The 18,501-nt window shown below is 47.8% G+C and overlaps 2 protein-coding genes across 4 annotated transcripts; both read left to right on the forward strand.

Moving 5' to 3' along the window:
- Window positions 1-670: 670 nt before the first annotated feature.
- golm2 (golgi membrane protein 2) lies at window positions 671-9,252 on the forward strand. 2 transcript variants are annotated; one of them, XM_084682117.1, is made up of 11 exons: window positions 671-1,170; window positions 1,490-2,107; window positions 3,958-4,012; window positions 4,118-4,220; window positions 4,318-4,408; window positions 4,775-4,889; window positions 5,062-5,145; window positions 5,287-5,580; window positions 6,138-6,275; window positions 6,866-7,033; window positions 7,730-9,252. In XM_084682117.1, exons 2-11 carry the CDS (start codon window positions 1,781-1,783, stop codon window positions 7,804-7,806), a joined length of 1,452 nt encoding a protein of 483 aa, XP_084538243.1. In that variant the 5' UTR covers window positions 671-1,170; window positions 1,490-1,780; the 3' UTR covers window positions 7,807-9,252. The 2 variants fall into 2 exon arrangements, with proteins under 2 accessions (XP_084538243.1, XP_084538244.1); XM_084682118.1 differs by lacking the exon at window positions 6,866-7,033.
- Window positions 9,253-9,371: 119 nt separating this feature from the next.
- Window positions 9,372-18,314, forward strand: ctdspl2b (CTD (carboxy-terminal domain, RNA polymerase II, polypeptide A) small phosphatase like 2b). 2 transcript variants are annotated; one of them, XM_084682119.1, is made up of 14 exons: window positions 9,372-9,395; window positions 9,599-9,780; window positions 11,915-12,105; window positions 12,598-12,736; window positions 12,926-13,069; window positions 13,318-13,533; window positions 13,742-13,835; window positions 13,975-14,086; window positions 14,172-14,258; window positions 14,458-14,520; window positions 14,612-14,691; window positions 14,868-14,994; window positions 15,250-15,345; window positions 15,449-18,314. In XM_084682119.1, the coding sequence occupies exons 3-14, from the start codon at window positions 11,938-11,940 to the stop codon at window positions 15,512-15,514; spliced, it is 1,392 nt and encodes a 463-aa protein (XP_084538245.1). In that variant the 5' UTR covers window positions 9,372-9,395; window positions 9,599-9,780; window positions 11,915-11,937; the 3' UTR covers window positions 15,515-18,314. The 2 variants fall into 2 exon arrangements, with proteins under 2 accessions (XP_084538245.1, XP_084538246.1); XM_084682120.1 differs by lacking the exon at window positions 9,372-9,395 and having other exon boundaries at window positions 9,475-9,780.
- Window positions 18,315-18,501: the final 187 nt, after the last annotated feature.

The following is an 18,501-nucleotide window of genomic DNA, read 5'->3' on the forward strand; positions in this document are numbered from 1 at the left end:
AAATATTCGAATGTTTTACTGCACGATACCTTGTCGCGCTCAACAAAGTTGTGTAGTACAACAATCAGACAGCAGATGGCACTGACAGAAGTAAAAGCGTCCAGACTCTTGAGTGGTTGTGGATATGGATGAATAGAATATAGCAGTGATGTGGTAAAAGTACGGATGTCGTTCTTTGAAAATAGAGACGTACACTATATAATTTACACTCGGATATATTACATTGATTTCATATATATGGCCTAAATACAATTATGATTGAGTTCATGTAAATGCAGAATGACACGTATAGGTCCAGTGCGTTAAAGTATTGTTGAGGTGACTTTGTTATCAGTGTGGTTTCTGTGGAGGCTTCCATGTGTCAATGAAGATTGACAGTATAAATAATGTCGTCTGGACCGCTCTGATCCGTATTAGTCCGTAGTGGAATAGAATATGTTGGTTGGCGCGTTTTGTAACCTAAGGGTCGCTTATCGGCATGAACTAGACCCTTTACAGTGCAACCGAGTTTTAACTCCGCCCTCCATCCACGCCGTCTGTGTCCGGATTGCAAAAGAAATGTCCCCATAAACTCGTTATCTGAAACAACCAATAGGATTCCCATATGTGTATGTGCCATACGGTGGAGCTTTAGCACGATTGGATAATCCCACTGTCAATTCAACTAGTATTTTGTACGCTGTGGCTGTATGGTTTTGTCTTTAGAAGAGCCAGTTGGTAGACTTTAACATTCAGAACTTTATGAATTATATTAGATATGTGGCCGTAATCCCATAAAATAAATAGGTCATGTTATATTTGTTATCACCACGACGCCTGCACTCCGCAGCTTTCCCACATTTGCCGTGAAAAAGAGACAACACAGGAGGATTGTCTCCAACGAAGCCGAGGACGCACTAGTCTTGGCTAGCTAAGTAACGTTAACCAACAATGTTAGCGGGGCACAACGTTGCAGACCTAACATTTTTTGTCAGTTGAGCTGTGTATCTGTTAATACACATGTTGCCCTTCCTTCGGACAATGAAGAGACCTTGGATATCATACTACTGTACAGACAGAACTAGCAACCTAGAATAGCGCTAGCCAACATCGATTTCAAGTCTTGGCTGAGGTCGGATGGTAATAACTGCTGTATTGGACAGCCTGTTAGATACCAGAATCCATTGTGAGGTTCGCAAAACATGTTTTTATGCAATATGTATTTATTATGAATGCTTTGTGTTTGCCGAAGCTAGTTATGTACAGGTTAGCTTACTATTTACCAGCTAGCCAGTTTGTTTTGTCAGGTCTGCTTGCTGAGCAGCAGCAACCAACCAACGCATATAATTTGCTCAGCCAATCATTTACTACCTACGAGCTAGCTAGATATATATGCGTATACCAGAGCGTGTAATTGTCCAAAATAATAATAGCATTCAATGCGTTGTGTTTATTGCTAAAGTTGCTAGAAGCTAACGCCAATGCTTGCCTACGTTTGCTGTGTTCACAGCTAGGCCACGTCGCTGCGGTTGCACTGACAAGCAGCGCATTGGATGAATGCAAACAAGAGCGAGACAACTGTACGGAAGGAAGAGGACGTTTTTTGTTTCGTGGTGCTTCTGTCGCCTGAGAACAGAAAAAATGCTGAACTGGTAGCAGCCAATTTTGGTGGAATTTATCATCTTAAATTTTTGCCGCAGCAATACGGCATGTCAGCCAAATTCACATCTGGAATTATCTAACGTTACCAGTGCAGTAGGAGAGCATCTTTGCTAGTTTAATTAGCAAGACAGATTCAGAGATGGTTGGTTTTGGCGCAAACCGACGGGGAGGCCGTCTCCCGTCCCTCGTCCTCATTGCGTTAATGGTGATTATCGGTATACTGTCTTTCAACTACTGGACCGTTTCCAACAAGAACGGACGGCTGCTGGACGAGCTATTGGAAGTACAGACGCAGGTGAAACGCACGGACGCGGCGCGCAGCAGACTGGAGAAGCGCAACTCAGAGCTGATGGTGCAGGTGGACACGCACCGGAAACAGATTGATAAGAAGGATGGCGACAACAGCATGCTCGAGGGCAAGCTGCAGGCTCGCGAGGTCCTCGTCAAGAAGTTTACAGATGAAAAGGTAAGAGAGTAGGATTAAAGTAATCCTGTACAGTATACTCAGGGGCACCGCCAGGAATTTTGGGCCCCATGGGGGAAAAAAAATAAAAGTTTATCATTTATATTAGTTTTTCAATTTTAGGGGCCCATGTCAGTCAGGGGCCTTTAGAATCGTCATAACTTTTCCGCCCTATACGGCGCCCCAGAATACAATGACACACTAATAACATGTGGCTGGGGATGTCAACACTGGTCTGTGTAGACCAGTAGTCTGTAAGAACAGAGGTGTGTACAGATTGAGTTTGGGTGTGCCTCAGAGTCTACAATGTGACATTGTAGGTGTAGGTCTACACTCCCAAGCCTTTCTGGGAATGTAGTTAGGTTACTTCCTGGAGAAACCTGTTGCAGGATCCGGCTCAGGTGTGCCAGCATTCAGGTCAACCAGTGCAAAGGTGTCCCGCGAGAGCATTTCGCTCTCCTGTGTCAACAGCTGCAAGCACAGGGACAGGACAGGGTGTGTCTGTAGGCATGGACTCCCCTTTGCTCTGTTCTGGTGGGTTCCTTTCAATCCCTCAAGTCTCTCTGGCCCTGTCTGTGGATCTGTCTTTCCTTAACTCGGCCCCCCTCTTCTAGTCTTCTCTATTCTTCCTTCCTCACTGTTTGTGTGCTGAAGTGTTTCCCACAGATTCAAAAGCTATTTGTGGCGGGGGGGGTGGGGTGCGAAAAGTAGCCTCAACTTTCCTAGACCTTTAGCAAAGGTACTAGCTGTCGGTCTTACTAGAAAGGCGTAGGTATGCATCGTTGCTAACGTATGCTGACGTTGTGACTGTGTGTGTATGTGAGAAAGACGCGTGAGTGACACTGAGACAGAGGGAGAGCAGGGAAAAGAAATGCAGCTGAACGAATACGCTACGTGTTTGAACATAAATAGTGATAAATAAAAATGTTTTATGAAACGCAATATGTGGCGTCCGGTGTTGATTCTGTGGCGCACCGCCACAAATGAGTCTGTGTGGGAAACACTGTGCTGTTCTTAGAGGGCACTGCTCTGCCTCAGTTCAGGGAATGTGACAGAATGAAGCTGTTATCTTCACAGTGGATGACACTGAAGCTGTAATTACTGTCACAGCTCTCCTGTGAGCTTTCTGCTTCATTAACAACCATAGTGTCTCTCTCTCTCTCTCTCTCTCAGCCTCTTTGAGGACAGTATGGGGGTGCAGCCTAGTGCAGCTTGAGCTTCCTGCAGATCTCATTATAGAGGCCCAGCTTAGATCTTACACAGCTGAGGACCACTGGTCCCTCAGGACCAGCACACACACACTCACACACACACTCCTTCCCTCATCACCTCAGTGGGGTTAGCCGGCAGATGCTCCCGGCTCAGCTGCTCCCTGATGAACAGTCATGTCCACCCAGTTTAACCATCTTGTTGGCTGTTCATCACCTGTAACCTATTTTGAGACATTCACACCAACGTGACCAGAGTTGTAGCTTGTTAAGTTGAAGGTGTGTAACGCTTCACTCTACTAAAGTTCTTCCCTCTCTCCTCCTCTCCCATCCTCTTCCCTGTCTCCTCTCCCATCCTCCTCCCACCATCCTCCTCCCTCTCTCCTCCTCTCCCATCCTCTCCCCTCATCTCCCATCCTCTTCCCTCTCTCCTCCTCTCCCATCCTCTTCCCTCATCTCCCATCCTCTTCCCTCTCTCCCCTCTTCCCTCTCCTCCTCTCCCATCCTCTTCCCTCTCTCTTCCTCTTCCCTCTTTCCTCCTCTCCCATCCTCTTTCCTCTCTCCTCCTCTCCCACCCTCTTCCCTCTCTCCTCCTACTATCCTCTTCCCTCTCTCTTCCTACCATCCTTTTCCCTCTCTCATCAGATAAAGTTGCAGAGTGACATCACATCTCAGATGACAGAGATCCAGAGGCTCAAAGGTGAGAGTTGATATCACTGCCTAGCCAACAGGGGGCGCTGGCACACTAGCTCACACAGTGGACACCCAAAGCCAACCGCATGTGTGTGTTTGTTGTGGCCCACAGAGCAGCTGAAGGAGCTGAAGCAGGAGTTTATGAAGCAGGAGGAGCAGTTGAGGGAGGTGAGGAAGAACAGCACCACCCTGGAGAGGAGGCTGGAGTATGAAAGGTACAGCAGATCCAATTCACATTCCTCCCCCAGAGATATTTCTACTCTGTGGTAAGCTTGACCAGGCTGAGCATGACGTGTGTGTGTGTTTAAACAGTTTGCAGTGTGGGAGACAAATGGCCCAACAGAAGAACGAATATGAAGAGATGAAGAAAAGCCTGGAGGAGGAAGCATCCAAGCTGAGACAGGTGAGTAATGAAGACGATTGTGGTGGTGGGATGCCTCTAGAGCTCGTTAGACTTGTTTATAAAGGAGATGCTTGCAGGAAACTGTTGTGGCTCTCCCCGGCCCCCTGGTGGTGTCAGCCAATAACAGCAGTCCATTATGTCCTGAAGGGGCAGATTGGTGTCCAGTTATAGTATGAGTGTGGTTTTGCTGGCACAGCAGTAAATGTTTCAGCCTTTCATCATTCTCCTCTGGATGTCCTTTCCCCTCCCCCCTTTCCCCTCTCCCTGTCCCATTCATCCCTATTACCCACGCTCTCCCTTTATTCTTTCATCTCTCTCTCTCTTTTCCCACTACTTCATTTCTCAATCTCCTGTCTCCTCCCTCAGAGTGCTCTGAGCAGCAGGAAGGCAGCAGGGACTGCTGATGCAGGGGCAAAGGTGGAGGCTGCAGCGGAGCGCCACACGGTGGTAACCCTCCAACATGACAGCCCAGATCTGAAAGGTACTGCAGGAACACCACCTGTAATGCATCACACCAAATGGTGTGAGGGGCACCAAATCATTAAAGTATTATGATGTCTAGATATTATCTACATATATCATGTATGTGAGTTTTGTGTTCAAGTTCACCCCATGTCTCCTGTCTGTATGTGCTTGTCCTGCTGCCCCACCAGAGGACCTGGGCAAGCCTGGCAGTGATGCTGGCATGCCTGGCATTGAGGACAGCGAGGTGGGGAAGATAGAAGATGTGCATTTCGGTGAGTCAGCTGGTCTCTAGGTCTCAGCTACAAGGCTAGTGCAAGAAAGTCAATTCATGACTAATGTATCTCCCCTTTCATCTCTTGCTTTCTCTTTCTTTCTCTGCCTCGCTCCTTCAACCTCCTCCTCCCTTCTTCCAGCCTTAAAGCGTCCAGCCATCACCCAGAACCACGTCTTGGAGCCAGATCCTGAGGTGGAGACTGGGGATAGGGTACGGGCAGGGGTAGATGATGGAGCAGTGAGGCCTGTGGTTCTGGACCTCCCTGATCTGCAGCCAGAGAGGGACAGGGTGGTGGTGGTGCCCCCTGCTGGCCACCCTCTGCAGCAGCAGCCTCCCCCGGCAGTGGCAGACAGACCGGTGCTGTTTGATGAAGACAACAAGGCTGTAGCCATCCAGGCAGACGAGCTAGGAGAGCAGAACCGACAGCTCCAGGGTAAACACACACACACAGCTCATGTACATACACAAACAACGTCAAGGTATAAACACACACGGCTCTATTGTACTCTACTGTATCGATATACTCTGCTTTATAGAGGAGACTGGAATATTTCTCAGACAAGGCAGAAGATTCATAAAACCCCTGGTCCAGTTCCATCCTGAGAACCTGACAGTCTTTGGAATAGTTGAATCTCTGTATGTCAGGCTGTTCTGAGCTCCCATTGGCTCTGTACAGCAAAGGCCCTGCCCTTCACCACTTTTGGCCAATTGTCAGCTTTTCTCCTGTTGCCATAAAGCATCCTGCTGTGAGGAGGAATGTTTGTCTTGAAAATGGAGGGAGCAGAGAGAAAGCAGTATCGCTCCCTGGCTCTCCTCTCTGCTCTCTTTGGCAGACGTTCAGTTTGTAAGGTGATTCATCATTCTTTTTTTTCCTCCCTTATGACTGCGAAACATGCGTGTTTGGAGCAGCCATGTGAAAGGGCTCATTCAAGTAGAAAACTCTGTAATAGCTCACTCTCCTCCTCCATCTCTCCCCTCTCCTCTTCTCAGCTCCTGACCATGTTAAGGGGGGGAATGTCCAGGCCAGGGGTGTGGGCCTGCCCCCCAACCCTGCCCAGGTGCCCAACCCCATAGAGCCTAGGCGTGCCAGGGACCAGTTGCCCGCAGAGGCGTCTCGGCACCGCCAGAGTGAGTATCAGTATCCCTGGAGGTGGGTGGGTAGGGGGGCTAACTGAGCACACTGGAGATAATGAAGAGGAGCGGACTGGAGCTGAGGAGAGGTCTGGGTCTCATGGTGCTGCTACTGCTGCTGCCTGGCTTCAGCTCTGCTGCCCCTACACTGCTGCATTTCTCCTCCTCTCATCCAGCCTCCCTCCTCCTCCCGCATTTTTCTCCTCCGCACACCCCCCTCCGCTACCTTCTTCCTCTCTCTCCACCATTTCTCTTTGGTTTGTCATAAAAACCTCAGCTTGTCCAGGTCTGGTGTTCTATCCAGTTTCTTCTCCTCCCAACTTATGGGAAGTATCTACCCCCCTCCCCCCCCTCTCTCTCTCTCTCTCTGTTTCCTACCTCCCTTCCTGACGGGCTCCATCTGTTAAATCCCCGTTTCTTTCTTTTTTGTCTTACTCTCTGCTCACTCCTCTACTCTTCTCCTCACTCCTCTACTCTTCTTTCCCTTTTATGATTTGCCCTTCCTCCTCCATTCTGTCCTCTCTCTCCATCCCTCCCTTTCTCTCTGCATCCCTCCGTCCTGACGGGGCCCTTCTCTGCCTCTGCAGGCCGCTTCTTTGATGAGAACGAGTCCCCGGTAGATCCCCAGCACGGCTCTAAGCTGGCGGACTACAATGGGGACGACGGGAACGTGGGTGAGTACGAGGCTGACAAGCAGGCCGAGCTGGCCTACAATGAGGAAGAGGATGGTGATGGAGGGGAGGAAGACGTCCAAGGTGAGCCCGGGGGGTCTCCAGCCATCTGATCTCACCAACTCCCCCCTCCACTCCTGCTGCCTCTCCCTGCATCAGTTCTAGGCTGCCACCTTCACCCTTGCTCACAGCACCCTGAACCCGCCACCCACTCCAAACCCACTCTCGACCGTAAACCCACCCTTACTTGCCCTAATCCAATTTGACCCTGTCCCCAGCCCTAACCCAGAGTCTCAGGGTTCTGTGAGTATATGCATGTTCCATCCAGCTGTCTCCCTGCTTGCCTGTGCTTCCTGTGGCTGGGCCCCACCCAGTTGTCAGTGTCCGATCACTATCTCTCTCTCCAGCTGTGGTAGAGTATACACTATGTACGTGTCACATAACTGGCTAAACAGCCTCAAGTGCGCCATGCCATCACTGTAACCCTGCCATCCATCTGGACCAGCTGAAGCTGTACTATGAGGCATGATCTGACCAGCTTCTTACTAGTGACTAACCAGTCCATCTCAGTCCATACAGCTGCTGTTCTTCCTGAAGTCAAGGTGTCTTTAATAGAGAAACATCCTAAGATCAGGACCCAGAAGGATCATGGCTGGTGTGCAGCCATAATGGCAAAACCCTGGTGACCTATGAACTTTAAGCACTGAGGAAAGTCAACATAATGGTATGTTGTCTTTTTTCCCCCTTTCTCCTCTTTCTACCTTGTTGGTCTACTCCCAGACGATGAAGACCGGGACATGCAGGGAGACCGTGCAGTCGACTACGGGAAGAGACACCAGGCCATTGACATCCTCTAGACCCTACACTTAACTGTGTGCAAGACCCCGGACTTCCTGTGTGTAGGAGCTGGTGCACCCCTGTGCTGGGGGTGGGGCTTCTGACCACCTAGACTCGCCTTCCACAGTCTTCTTACTAGGATGTAAATCTCATGACAGTTTCCTAAAGACCTCCAGGATGTGGCACCTCTGAAGAAACTGATGTTAACTGTAGCAACCTCCCACCCTACAGCACTGCAGATAGAGACATGAAGACCAGGCTCATGCCTGTGGTACATCTGCAGATGCTCATGGCGTGTTTATGTTTGTTTTTGTTTGCTTTGTAAGTTATTTGTCACTAGGGAAGCTCCAAACTAGATGACAGGTATGCAATGTGGGACTGTATAATGAGTTTCTGTTTATGTCTGATTATGAAGGCTTTCATTTCCTACTTGGCTAAATTAACTTTGGACTGAAGCTGTCCGAAGTCTCTTATGTCTAAATAAGGGGACTGTTTCTGACCTGGCCAGAAGTCTGGCCCCCTCTCCTCTGCTCAGCCTGATAACATCTGTGGGCTTTTCTTCTGTTGGTGTTCCACCTTGACTTGACTTTCCCTTAACTGACTAGATGTTCTCTCTGATTCTGAACAGATGGTTCTTGATAGAGAGCTGAAACTAGTTTAATCTTAAATGTGTCAATGAAATTAAAAGTCTTCGGTGTTTCCTCCGGTGTGTCTTGGCTGGTTTTGAGGCCGGCCCCCCATGCCAAGGATCTGGCGTGCCGTTAGGAAACATCTCTGACTGCCCTCATATTCCAAAGTGTGCATTCTGTTGGTCTGAGGGCTGATGTTGCATGCATGATCACCACTACTAGCAATCTTTATGAACCTCAGACCCCCCCCCCCCCCCTAACCATCACTCCACTTACTGAAGCTTCAAGCAATACTCATACAAACTTACCGAGGTACACTTCTGGGTAAATGACTCTGGAACTTTAGCTTTTATGAAGGAGTGTTGGTAGCAGGTGTCTACATGTTGGAGCTGTCTCCATTTATACTGTAGGACATAAGGTACAAACTTATCTGTGGCATTTTAGATACATGAGCATTAAATCATTTGTTTTTGTAGCTCTAAAAGAAAGATTTCATATTGAAGGGCGGCATATTGAATGTATTGTGTCTTTGTTTTCTTCTGTTTATTAAAAGGAAATTGTACAAATCAGAGACGCATATGGGCAAGGCCAGCCAGGGTGATCCGTTTCCTTCAAATGACAGGAGAGAAATCCAGCTGGTAGTTCAGTCACTGTGATCTGTAGGACAAGTGGTCTTGATTCGGTTTCTTGTTTCATGGTAATTAATGGTAAACATAGATCATCATGCTTAATAATGGTCATCAATCATTGGTAACAGTAATCAATCAATTGCTTATATGTATCCCTCAAATGCTTTTTGATTTATAATTTATTAAAACCGTTTTGTGCTCTTTTGAATGTGTATTAGTTGTTTGAAACGCATATGATCGAGATGAGGCGTACCAGTGGGATTTATTGTAGAGTTGATGACTCCGAGAAGACGGTACAGTAAGTATATGGGTACACCGATTTGGTTAGGTTTTGGACCTTTATTTTGTCGGGTAATTATTGTTTTCATCTTCAGCCTTGGAAAGTATATCGTCGCTACACTTATTGTGACTGTGCCACGAATTATGTAGTCAAACGTATTTCACTTTAATTTTAAAGCTACTTATTATCTGACAAGAGGTTGTGTGTGATGTTTGTGCGTCGAGTGTCGGAGGGGGTGTGTGTTCATGTGTGCATACGGGTATCTGGTTTTCAGTGTGTGGATAAGGAGGCGGGAAATGGCGACTAGCTACATATCGCAGTATCAGTTTTTAGACGGTCCCTGAACGAAGAGAAGTCGGATCACAGAAAAAACTGACTGCTGCCCCCATCGTGGCTACCAGCAGCAGTTTGCTCGACCTGTCCCTTCGCTTTAGAGGCACTGCGGAGCACTGTAAAGTAAGTGAGGATTTTAACATGAGGGGGTGTGTATGACGTACAAATAAATATTTTCCTTTGATATTCAGGCATGTCTGCTAAGCTTCACGCTCTGTTTAGCTATTGTTGGCTATCTAGCTAACCTAACGCGTTCGCAAAAATTCATGGCCTCCTTGGATCAGGCTAGTCCCTGAAACATTTGGTTTCCAACGACTCGGTGTTGGTCGCTAATAATATGTATAATCTCTAACTACTAAATGATCACATCCTCTCGTACTTTTACTGCTGTAGGAGACTGTCATTTTATTTAGTTGGGTGGCAAACGACTGGTTGTTACCATCATAACAACCCAGGGAACGTTCCACTAGTGCGAGCTTTACAGCAGCATTCCAGCAATGCAATGGACATTCCCGGACCCAAGCTATTAGCCAGCTAATTAGTTTGGTAGTTCATGGCTATGTCATTCTCTAGCTAACGTGTTCAAAGTATCATTTTAAGATTGCTTTTGCTGTTCATAGTTGATTTATTTCACAAGGTATTTGTTAACCATGGTATTACCTACTACCTTTATCTAATGCAGTTAATCGACTAGCTCGGTAGCCTAGCCTTGCTGAACGGCAAGCTGCAGACAGACGGTCATGGCTAAATGCTGGAAGGTACGGATCCGATGCATAGCTAGCTAACTAACCATGTCAAACGCAAGTTTAATGAGTGGGACATCTTAAGACTGAATATAATATAACAGCTAGGCCGCTTGCTACAAGAGTTTCTAATGTCAGCTAATAATTTAGTTTGGCCCATTTGCTACCTGGGCGCAGGCAAAAAAGGTCTCCTTTCTTTTCCCGCTCAGTTTATGCGATGTGCATGCATTCTTCAGTATGTTGAAAGCGGCTACTTCAGTGGCTTACTAATTAACTTAACGATCGAATTTTGGTTTTATCAAACACTTTTGCATGTTGTTGGCTACCAATAATGTTTTATTAGCAGTGGACGTCGCATTGTTGTTTTCTGTAATGCCATGGTCGTTGTCAGCTCCTGCAGCCAGCATACCTGACGAGGGGAGCTGGTTAAATTGGCTCGATATGACACTCACTTTCTCAACAAAGCTCAAGAGTTGGCTACACAGCACCGCTGACAGGATAGTTAAGTGACATTCCAGCCTATCTAATTACAGGAATGTTTCTAATCCACGACGTGTTGGTTGTTTGTTCCACATTGTGGACTTTTGAGACCCAGCTGGGTGTCTTTCCACAGCACTGCTGCCGACCTGGCAGAGGTAGATGTTGTCAGTGCCTCAACAGGAGGGCATACATCTGCTCTGTACATCCTGCTTATTCTGGCCTGTGGGCACATTTAATACAGGATATTTTTTAAATGGTCTCTTGTGTTTCAACCCTGTTCTGATACAAACCAGATGTAGTGTAGAACGATGCAATGGGTGGTGGAGCTGGACAGCTAGAGTAGCACACACGCACAGTCCTTCTGTAAGTGTAAGTGTGTTTTTCTGGCACGGAATCTGACAGGTCCAGGACATGCCTGAACACATTTTCAGCCAGTTGTTCTTATGTAACTGCACTGGTTGGTAGGATGGGGCCAACAAGAATAGTTCTCCCTGGCTGGGGTTTGTTAATGAGCTTGTCTGCACAGACTTTCATCCATCTAGTCAGGTTTCAGTTTGAGCAGAGACGCCCCCAGAGGGTGGATGGTGTGGGAAGGCACAGGTTCCTATTAGGGCACTGAGAACGGAAAAGAGCATGTTTAAAGTGTTGGAGCAGGGCCGTGGCACAGTTGAGGCTGGGTTAGTGTTGTGAGGAGGGGGGGGGGGGGTGCATTGGTGAACCATATAGTGAAGGAAATGGGATCCTGAACACAACCAGATGTTTTGCTGCTGCACGCTCTGTGTGCTGGACCAGTGCTTTTTCTGTGTTTGTGCAAGACCAGTACTTTTTCCGTGTGTGTGCGTCGATTGCGTTCAAGTTTTCTACTCTATTGAGTTTCTATCCCATTCCATTGAGTTGACCTTGAGTATAGTAGTTGAGCGCCATGTCCACTGGTAACTGGTCTAAAACCATAGTACTCTGCTAGTTTTGTGACAAAGTTAACAAATCTTTACACTCTTGCTCGCTCTCTTTCTCCCCCCCCCTCCCCCTCCCAGTCTTGCATGTGACTGCTAAGACGATGAGGCTGAGAATGCGCAAGGCTTCTCAGCAGCCTAACCCCGCCCATGCGGCACGCCCCTCCAGGACCAAGAGGAGGCACTCTGAAGTGGAGGAGGACACGTCCCCCAGTGGGGGGAGGGGACTTCTGTCCACCATCAAGAAGTTTATCAGAGGAAATGCTGTCAAGGTGAGCCCCTTCCCCACCACCCTCTGTCCCCCCCCCAAGCCTTCACCATCTAATCTGGGATAGCAACACCTGTACAGAGGAAGAGCACATGCTTTAAACTATCTCATGTGAGATCAGACATTGCCTCAGTGAATGAAGGAAGGCTGCAGTTATACTATTGGAACAAGGCCAAAGTTGAGCTTTGACCGGCCCATTGTAGCAGTTAACCTGTGTACTGTACACGGTGTGACATGCAAGGCTGGTGTTACGTAAGTCTACGTTGGCTGACCACTCCCGATTTAGCCCTACGTTTACCATGTAAATCTACTGTTTGTCAGGAGACAGTGTCATGTTACCGAGAAATGTGTGGCGGAATGCAGCTGCCTGGCAAGGACTTTGACTGGGGGCTAATTTTAGCCAGGCTCAGAGTTTCCCTTCTCTCTCGATCCGTCTGTCTCTCGCTCTCCCTCTCTTTCGCTCTCTTCCTCTCTCTCTTTCGGCTCTCTCTCTCAGGTGGAGCAGGAGAACTCTGCTAAGAGAACACGGCTCCACTGTGATGTGGACAACAACTTGATCACCTCCACACCACAGGGTGGTGACCCCCCCAGGAGGACCATGGCCCGGGGGGGCAGGAGGGGCTCTGTCAATGGAGGTGAGACTACATTTCTTTTCTTATGCTGACTCCTCAGACCATTCATGTTCAAGCTCCTCCCATTAATAGGCAGGTGTCCTAACATGGATTTTAGGCCAGGACCCCAGGGTGTTTTGGGATGTGCTATTCCCCAACAACGCTTCTTACGGAGTATGTGCTGCTGCTGACCTTTAACCCCTGCTGCCACAGAGGCCACCAACCATGACAGGAGTAAGGCTGAGAAGGTCAACGGCAGGCTGGAGGAGGTGGAAGTTGTCAGCCCCCCCAGAACCACCCTGCTGGGAACCATCTTCTCCCCTGTCTTCAACTTCTTCTCACCCGCCAATAAGAATGGTGAGACAAGCTCAACTGTTCAACCTAACCTACCCTGCCTTCTGTCCTATATATATACATCTCCTCTGTTCTTCTAGTCTACCATACATCCCACCCACCAGTCTTCCCCGGTCCTCCTACGCTACATATGCATCCTACCCTTCCCCACTCTACCTTTTACTGTATCCGGTCTCCTACCCCATCAATCCGCCATACCTCGTGGGGGGGGGTCTGTGCATGGCAAATCCTGATTGGTTTCCCCCAATCAGGCTCTGATTCGCCGGGGCAAGCGGTGGAGGCAGAAGAGATTGTGAAGCAGCTGGACATGGAACAGGTGGAGGAGACGCCCACATGCACACTTGAGGTCTGTACCTCCACACCCCTGTACCCCCCTGTCCCCCCGGTCCTACGGCCCCCCCACCCTCCAGAGGCCGCCCCGGAACAGGCGGAGATGGAGCCTGATGCTGACCTGCCCCCCCTCACAGGTGAGCAGGGAATGGCAGTTATGGTGAATCATGCCTTCCTACTATTGATGTAAGGTTTTAAGGAATATTTAATTATTGTTAATTGATCCGTGTCTAATGACAGACTTCTTCAGTTTGCATTACCTGTTTTAACTATTCTTATTGTTCTCTCCCTCATTCTTTACTCTCTTCTAACTCTCATTCCTCCACCCCTCCCTATCCTGCCCAGCCCCTGGTATGCCTCCAGAGGCGAGTTATGTGGAGATTCAGCCCACTGTCCCAGCAGAGGGCACCTATGAGGAGGACTGGGAGGTCTTTGACCCGTAAGTACTAATAATTCCCCAAATAAGTGTATTTTTTGTTATCGGGGATGTCTGTACTTGGTTGACTGTGCTGCTTGTTGCTAGTGTGTTTTCCTGGCTGGTGTATGATGTGGCCTCTGTGTTTCTGCTTGCGGTCCAGCTACTTCTTCATCAAGCATGTCCCTCCCCTGACTGAGGAGCAGCTCACCCGAAAGCCAGCACTGCCTCTGAAGACCCGGAGCACGCCTGAGTTCTCCCTGGTTCTGGACCTGGTCAGTACCTTCACCTCCACCCTCTCAGAACCTCGCCAATATCAGTCTGTTACCTGCCTTCCCATATCTCTGTCTGTTCTTCCAGGATGAGACGCTAGTCCACTGTAGTCTGAATGAGCTGGACGACGCAGCTCTTACCTTCCCTGTCCTCTTCCAGGATGTCATCTACCAGGTACAGGCTTGTCTTCTAACAACTTCATTACTAGTGAGCAACCTGGCCAGCAGGGGGCAGTGCTGCCCTGAGTTTAGTTTCCCATTGTCTTCCTATAAGCTGTTATTGGTAGAACACAGCTTGAGTATGAACGTTTTGTAATTGGCTTTATTTTAATGAACCGTTTAACTTTGTTTTGCTGTCTCTTGTTTGTTTGCAGGTGTACGTGCGTCTGCGGCCTTTCTTCAGAGAGTTCCTGGAGCGCATGTCGCAGATCTACGAGGTCGGATCCTGATTTCACGTTCCTTCATTTGAAAAGAGGAGCTGGTGGTGGTGTGGCGACACCTTCATCCCTGTGTGTGTTTGTCTTACAGATCATCCTCTTCACAGCCTCGAAGAAGGTGTACGCAGACAAACTGCTCAACATCCTGGACCCCAAGAAGCAGTTGGTTAGGTGTGTGTGTGTGGCTGGAGCAGGTGTTGAATCACATGTTATGTCCAGGTGATATTCAGGTGTCAGAGTTGTGGTTTAGCTACATTATTGATAAATGTCCCTGAACCAGGTCATTGATTTTTTTTTTCTTTTTTTTTCCTCTACTTCTGTCTCGGTTGTTGTGGCTGTAACTGAAGACACCGCTTGTTCCGAGAGCACTGTGTCTGCGTGCAGGGCAACTACATCAAAGACCTCAACATCCTGGGACGAGACTTGTCCAAGACCATCATCATAGACAACTCACCTCAAGCCTTCGCATATCAGGTGACCCCTCATGAACTATGCATCTACCCTGGGGTTGAGAGGTCAAACACTAAGTGACACACACGCGCATGCTCTGTTCCAGTAGTAGCAGTATATTTTTCCTGGGTGTTTAGTAGCAGTATATTTTTCCTGGGTGTTTAGTAGCAGTATATTTTTCCTGGGTGTTTAGTAGCAGTATATTTTTCCTGGGTGTTTAGTTCTCCAACTGACTATTTGTCTAGTTGTCTAATTGTGTGTTTGTGTGTGTGTGTATAGCTATCAAATGGCATCCCCATTGAGAGCTGGTTCATGGACAAAGGCGACAGTGAGCTGCTGAAGCTGGTACCCTTTTTGGAGAAGCTGGTGGAGCTGGTAGGAGCTCACAAAATATGGATCCATAATGTACCAATCAATACTGAATCAATCATTATTCTATAGTTGTACCTGACCACTTGGCTGTTTGTTCCCCTACCAGAACGAAGATGTGCGCCCACACGTCAGAGAGCGATTTCGTCTGCACGACCTGTTGCCCCCAGACTGAGGTGTAAAGCAGGACTGCTGCCCCCGGACGCCAGAACTGACTGACCCCTCCCTCACAGACGCTGTACAGAGCCCCTTTGGAACACCTGCTACAGACATTGCCATTGCTCTTGATATTTTAGCCTTTTCTCTAAACCTATGATGTTCCTGCATTTCTTTGTCCTGCATACTTGCATTTAAAGCAACTTGAGAGGAAAAAAAGGACATTTTTTCAAAGCAAGAATTTTTAACTGTATAGACCCAAATCACAAACTTTTAGGGAGACTGTGAAGGACTCCTCCTGTCCCATTGGTTGGCTGCCGGGTCCTACACAGCCCCCTCCACCCGCTGCACCAGGTGCTGTCTGTATGGGCTGACCGTCTCACCAGAAGAAGAGGATGATCTCACACACTGGCCCGAGACCCTCTGACTCCAGACCCCTCCCCTCTGGCTCCAGACCCCTCCCCTCTGGCTCCAGACCCCTCCCCTCTGGCTCCAGACCCCTCCCCTCTGGCTCCAGACCCCTCCCCTCTGGCTCCAGACCCCTCCCCTCTGGCTCCAGACCCCTCCCCTCTGGCTCCAGACCCCTCCCCTTTGGCTCCAGACCCCCTCCCCTCTGGCTCCAGACCCAGTTCTCTGGTGCTCTACATACTGGACACTCCGTTGGCACACGTATGGCTTGTTTTTGTGTAGCTGTTTATCTGGTTGGGCTCCTATTTCGGAGGATTTTGCCACCTTTTACCCTGTAGTGTTAGGACCTCATGATGCATTCCTCTGTCTTCTGTTCTAGAGCCTCTTAAACAGTTGTTCCCTTGAACAGCCTTGATCCTGCTAAATATCTACACAATCTGAACTGGTTCCTCCTCTCCGTTACTACATGGAGATGTTAAGAGACTAGGGTCCCATTTTCTTGTCAGATCATGAAGAATTGATCCTGACCTTCTGTTTATGGTGCATAGTATTCAAAGGTTTAATTGAGTGGTAAGGGCAGGGGGCTTAGATTTAGTGGATTGGATTTAACAACAGATCCGGAATGGTGTCAGTTTGGCTTGGAGGTTTTACACAAACACATAAAAAAAGAAAACGGTTAATTTCTGCTTTTTTGTGCTGTAGATATCTGCTTTGTGTAACCGGTCATTTAGGAAGCTGTACTCTTGGGCTTTCGTGTGAACCTCCAGTTACTGTTCTATACAATGTTCCTATAATCTGTAAGTTTTTATCCAGCTATACCAGATCAGTACAGATGACATCTGTCTCAGTGGGTAGAGGGGGACATCCCAGAGCTCTCAGTAACCAGGTGACGGCTGGCAACACCAGAATTCTGAGCTGCCAACATTCTCCTCAGTTCCAGGTGGACAGTGTCACCTGAGGTGGACAGTGTCACCTGAGGTGGACAGTGTCACCTGAGGTGGACAGTGTCACCTGAGGTGGACAGTGTCACCTGAGGTGGACAGTGTCACCTGAGGTGGACAGTGTCACCTGAGGTGCGAGGGCACTGGAAGGGGATGGAATGTCTCACTGTTCTTCTCGACCCACATCTGCCATGTAGAATGTTTCACTTTTATGAATTGATTTTTACTTGTGTACTTTTTAAAGCCTTTTTCTTCTAAGTGCAGTTGAAGTATATTAATGTCGAGGCAGAGGTTTATGACTGAATGTGTCTCTGTCCTGGCTTTTGGAGAGCTGTAGACCAGGATGTATTAGTTCTAGTGGACCCCAAACCCTCATCTCCTCCAGTCAGCTCTCATGGACCATGATCCCAGAGAGGCTTCCCCAGCCCTGCTGATGGATGCGCATCAATGGTGCCATACTACCCTTCCTCCCCAGTCCAAACAGTCTTTTATCTTCCTCTACAATGTAAAGACGTCCAGAGACAATCAAATTCTGGAAGCTCGTCATGCCAGCCCCTAGGCTGCCCCTTTTGGCCTCCAGCCTCTCCTCTCTCTGTAGAGACTCACTAGAACCAGACTAACAGATCAGATCGAGTCAGCAGTGTTGTTATTGAGTGTATTGACTATGAATGTAAAGTGTTTTCCAGTTTTGAGGGGGGGAAGAGGGAGTTATATAGTCCATGTGATCCAAAGGATCTAGTCTTTTTGTATTTTTATCTTCCAAATCTTAAAAGATGAGAAAAAAAAAAACATGGTTTGGTTTTATTCACCAAAAGTTGTCATTGTTATTGAGAGGTAAAGATCTGCTGTTCAGTTATTGTAGTTCCCCACCATGCAGACTCGGTCAGAAGACTGTTAGCTCCCATATGTGTTTATGGTCCAGTGACCTGGTTTTGTCAGCTCATTAAGGTCCTGTTAACACCAGCGGTCATCTAAACCTTGGGCCAGGCCAGAATATCCATCCACAGTGACACCAACAGAACTAGAACCAACCCATGAAAGACCCAAAGCTCCATCTGACCTGGCCCAGCTTTGTGGGGTCTGACCCGTTTGTGTTCTGAAGGGTTGTTTTCTAACCAGCTTGGTGATGCTGAGGATGTAGGTGTTGATAGAGACCCGGTTCATTTGTGCATTACCAGTTTATTATTGTACAATGGGGTGTACAGTACATGCAGCTTAAAAAAATCCTTAAAATAAGGACTCTTTTTGTATTTTTGATTTCAAAAGGCATGTCATATCTACTTTTTAAATGTATTAATGAAGATTTAACTTTACATCAGCAGGAGTGTTTTCTTACAAATATCTGTATGTTTAGTTTAGCGCGTTGTCACTGACCCGTAGAAATTTAGCATGTAGAGAATACGCTTGCATTTGTGGGAAAGTCCTGAATAAAATTTTAATCATGGCACTTTTTCTGCAGGAAAAACCAAATGATTTTGTTTCATGTCTCTTCCCCATCAAATATCCTTAGGCCTACTCGGGACAGATTTTGTGCTAATAATTCATAGGAATTATTTTAATTGGGATATTTAAAGGTAAAGCTTGCTTGCGTGCAGGCAAAGACGGGGCCAGTGTTTAATCGGAGGGGCACATTCAAAACAGAAACAAATGATATTTA

The sequence above is a fragment of the Hypomesus nipponensis genome, chromosome 19 (genome assembly GCF_054491055.1).
Source record: "Hypomesus nipponensis isolate SF chromosome 19, ASM5449105v1, whole genome shotgun sequence".
NCBI lineage: Eukaryota > Metazoa > Chordata > Actinopteri > Osmeriformes > Osmeridae > Hypomesus > Hypomesus nipponensis.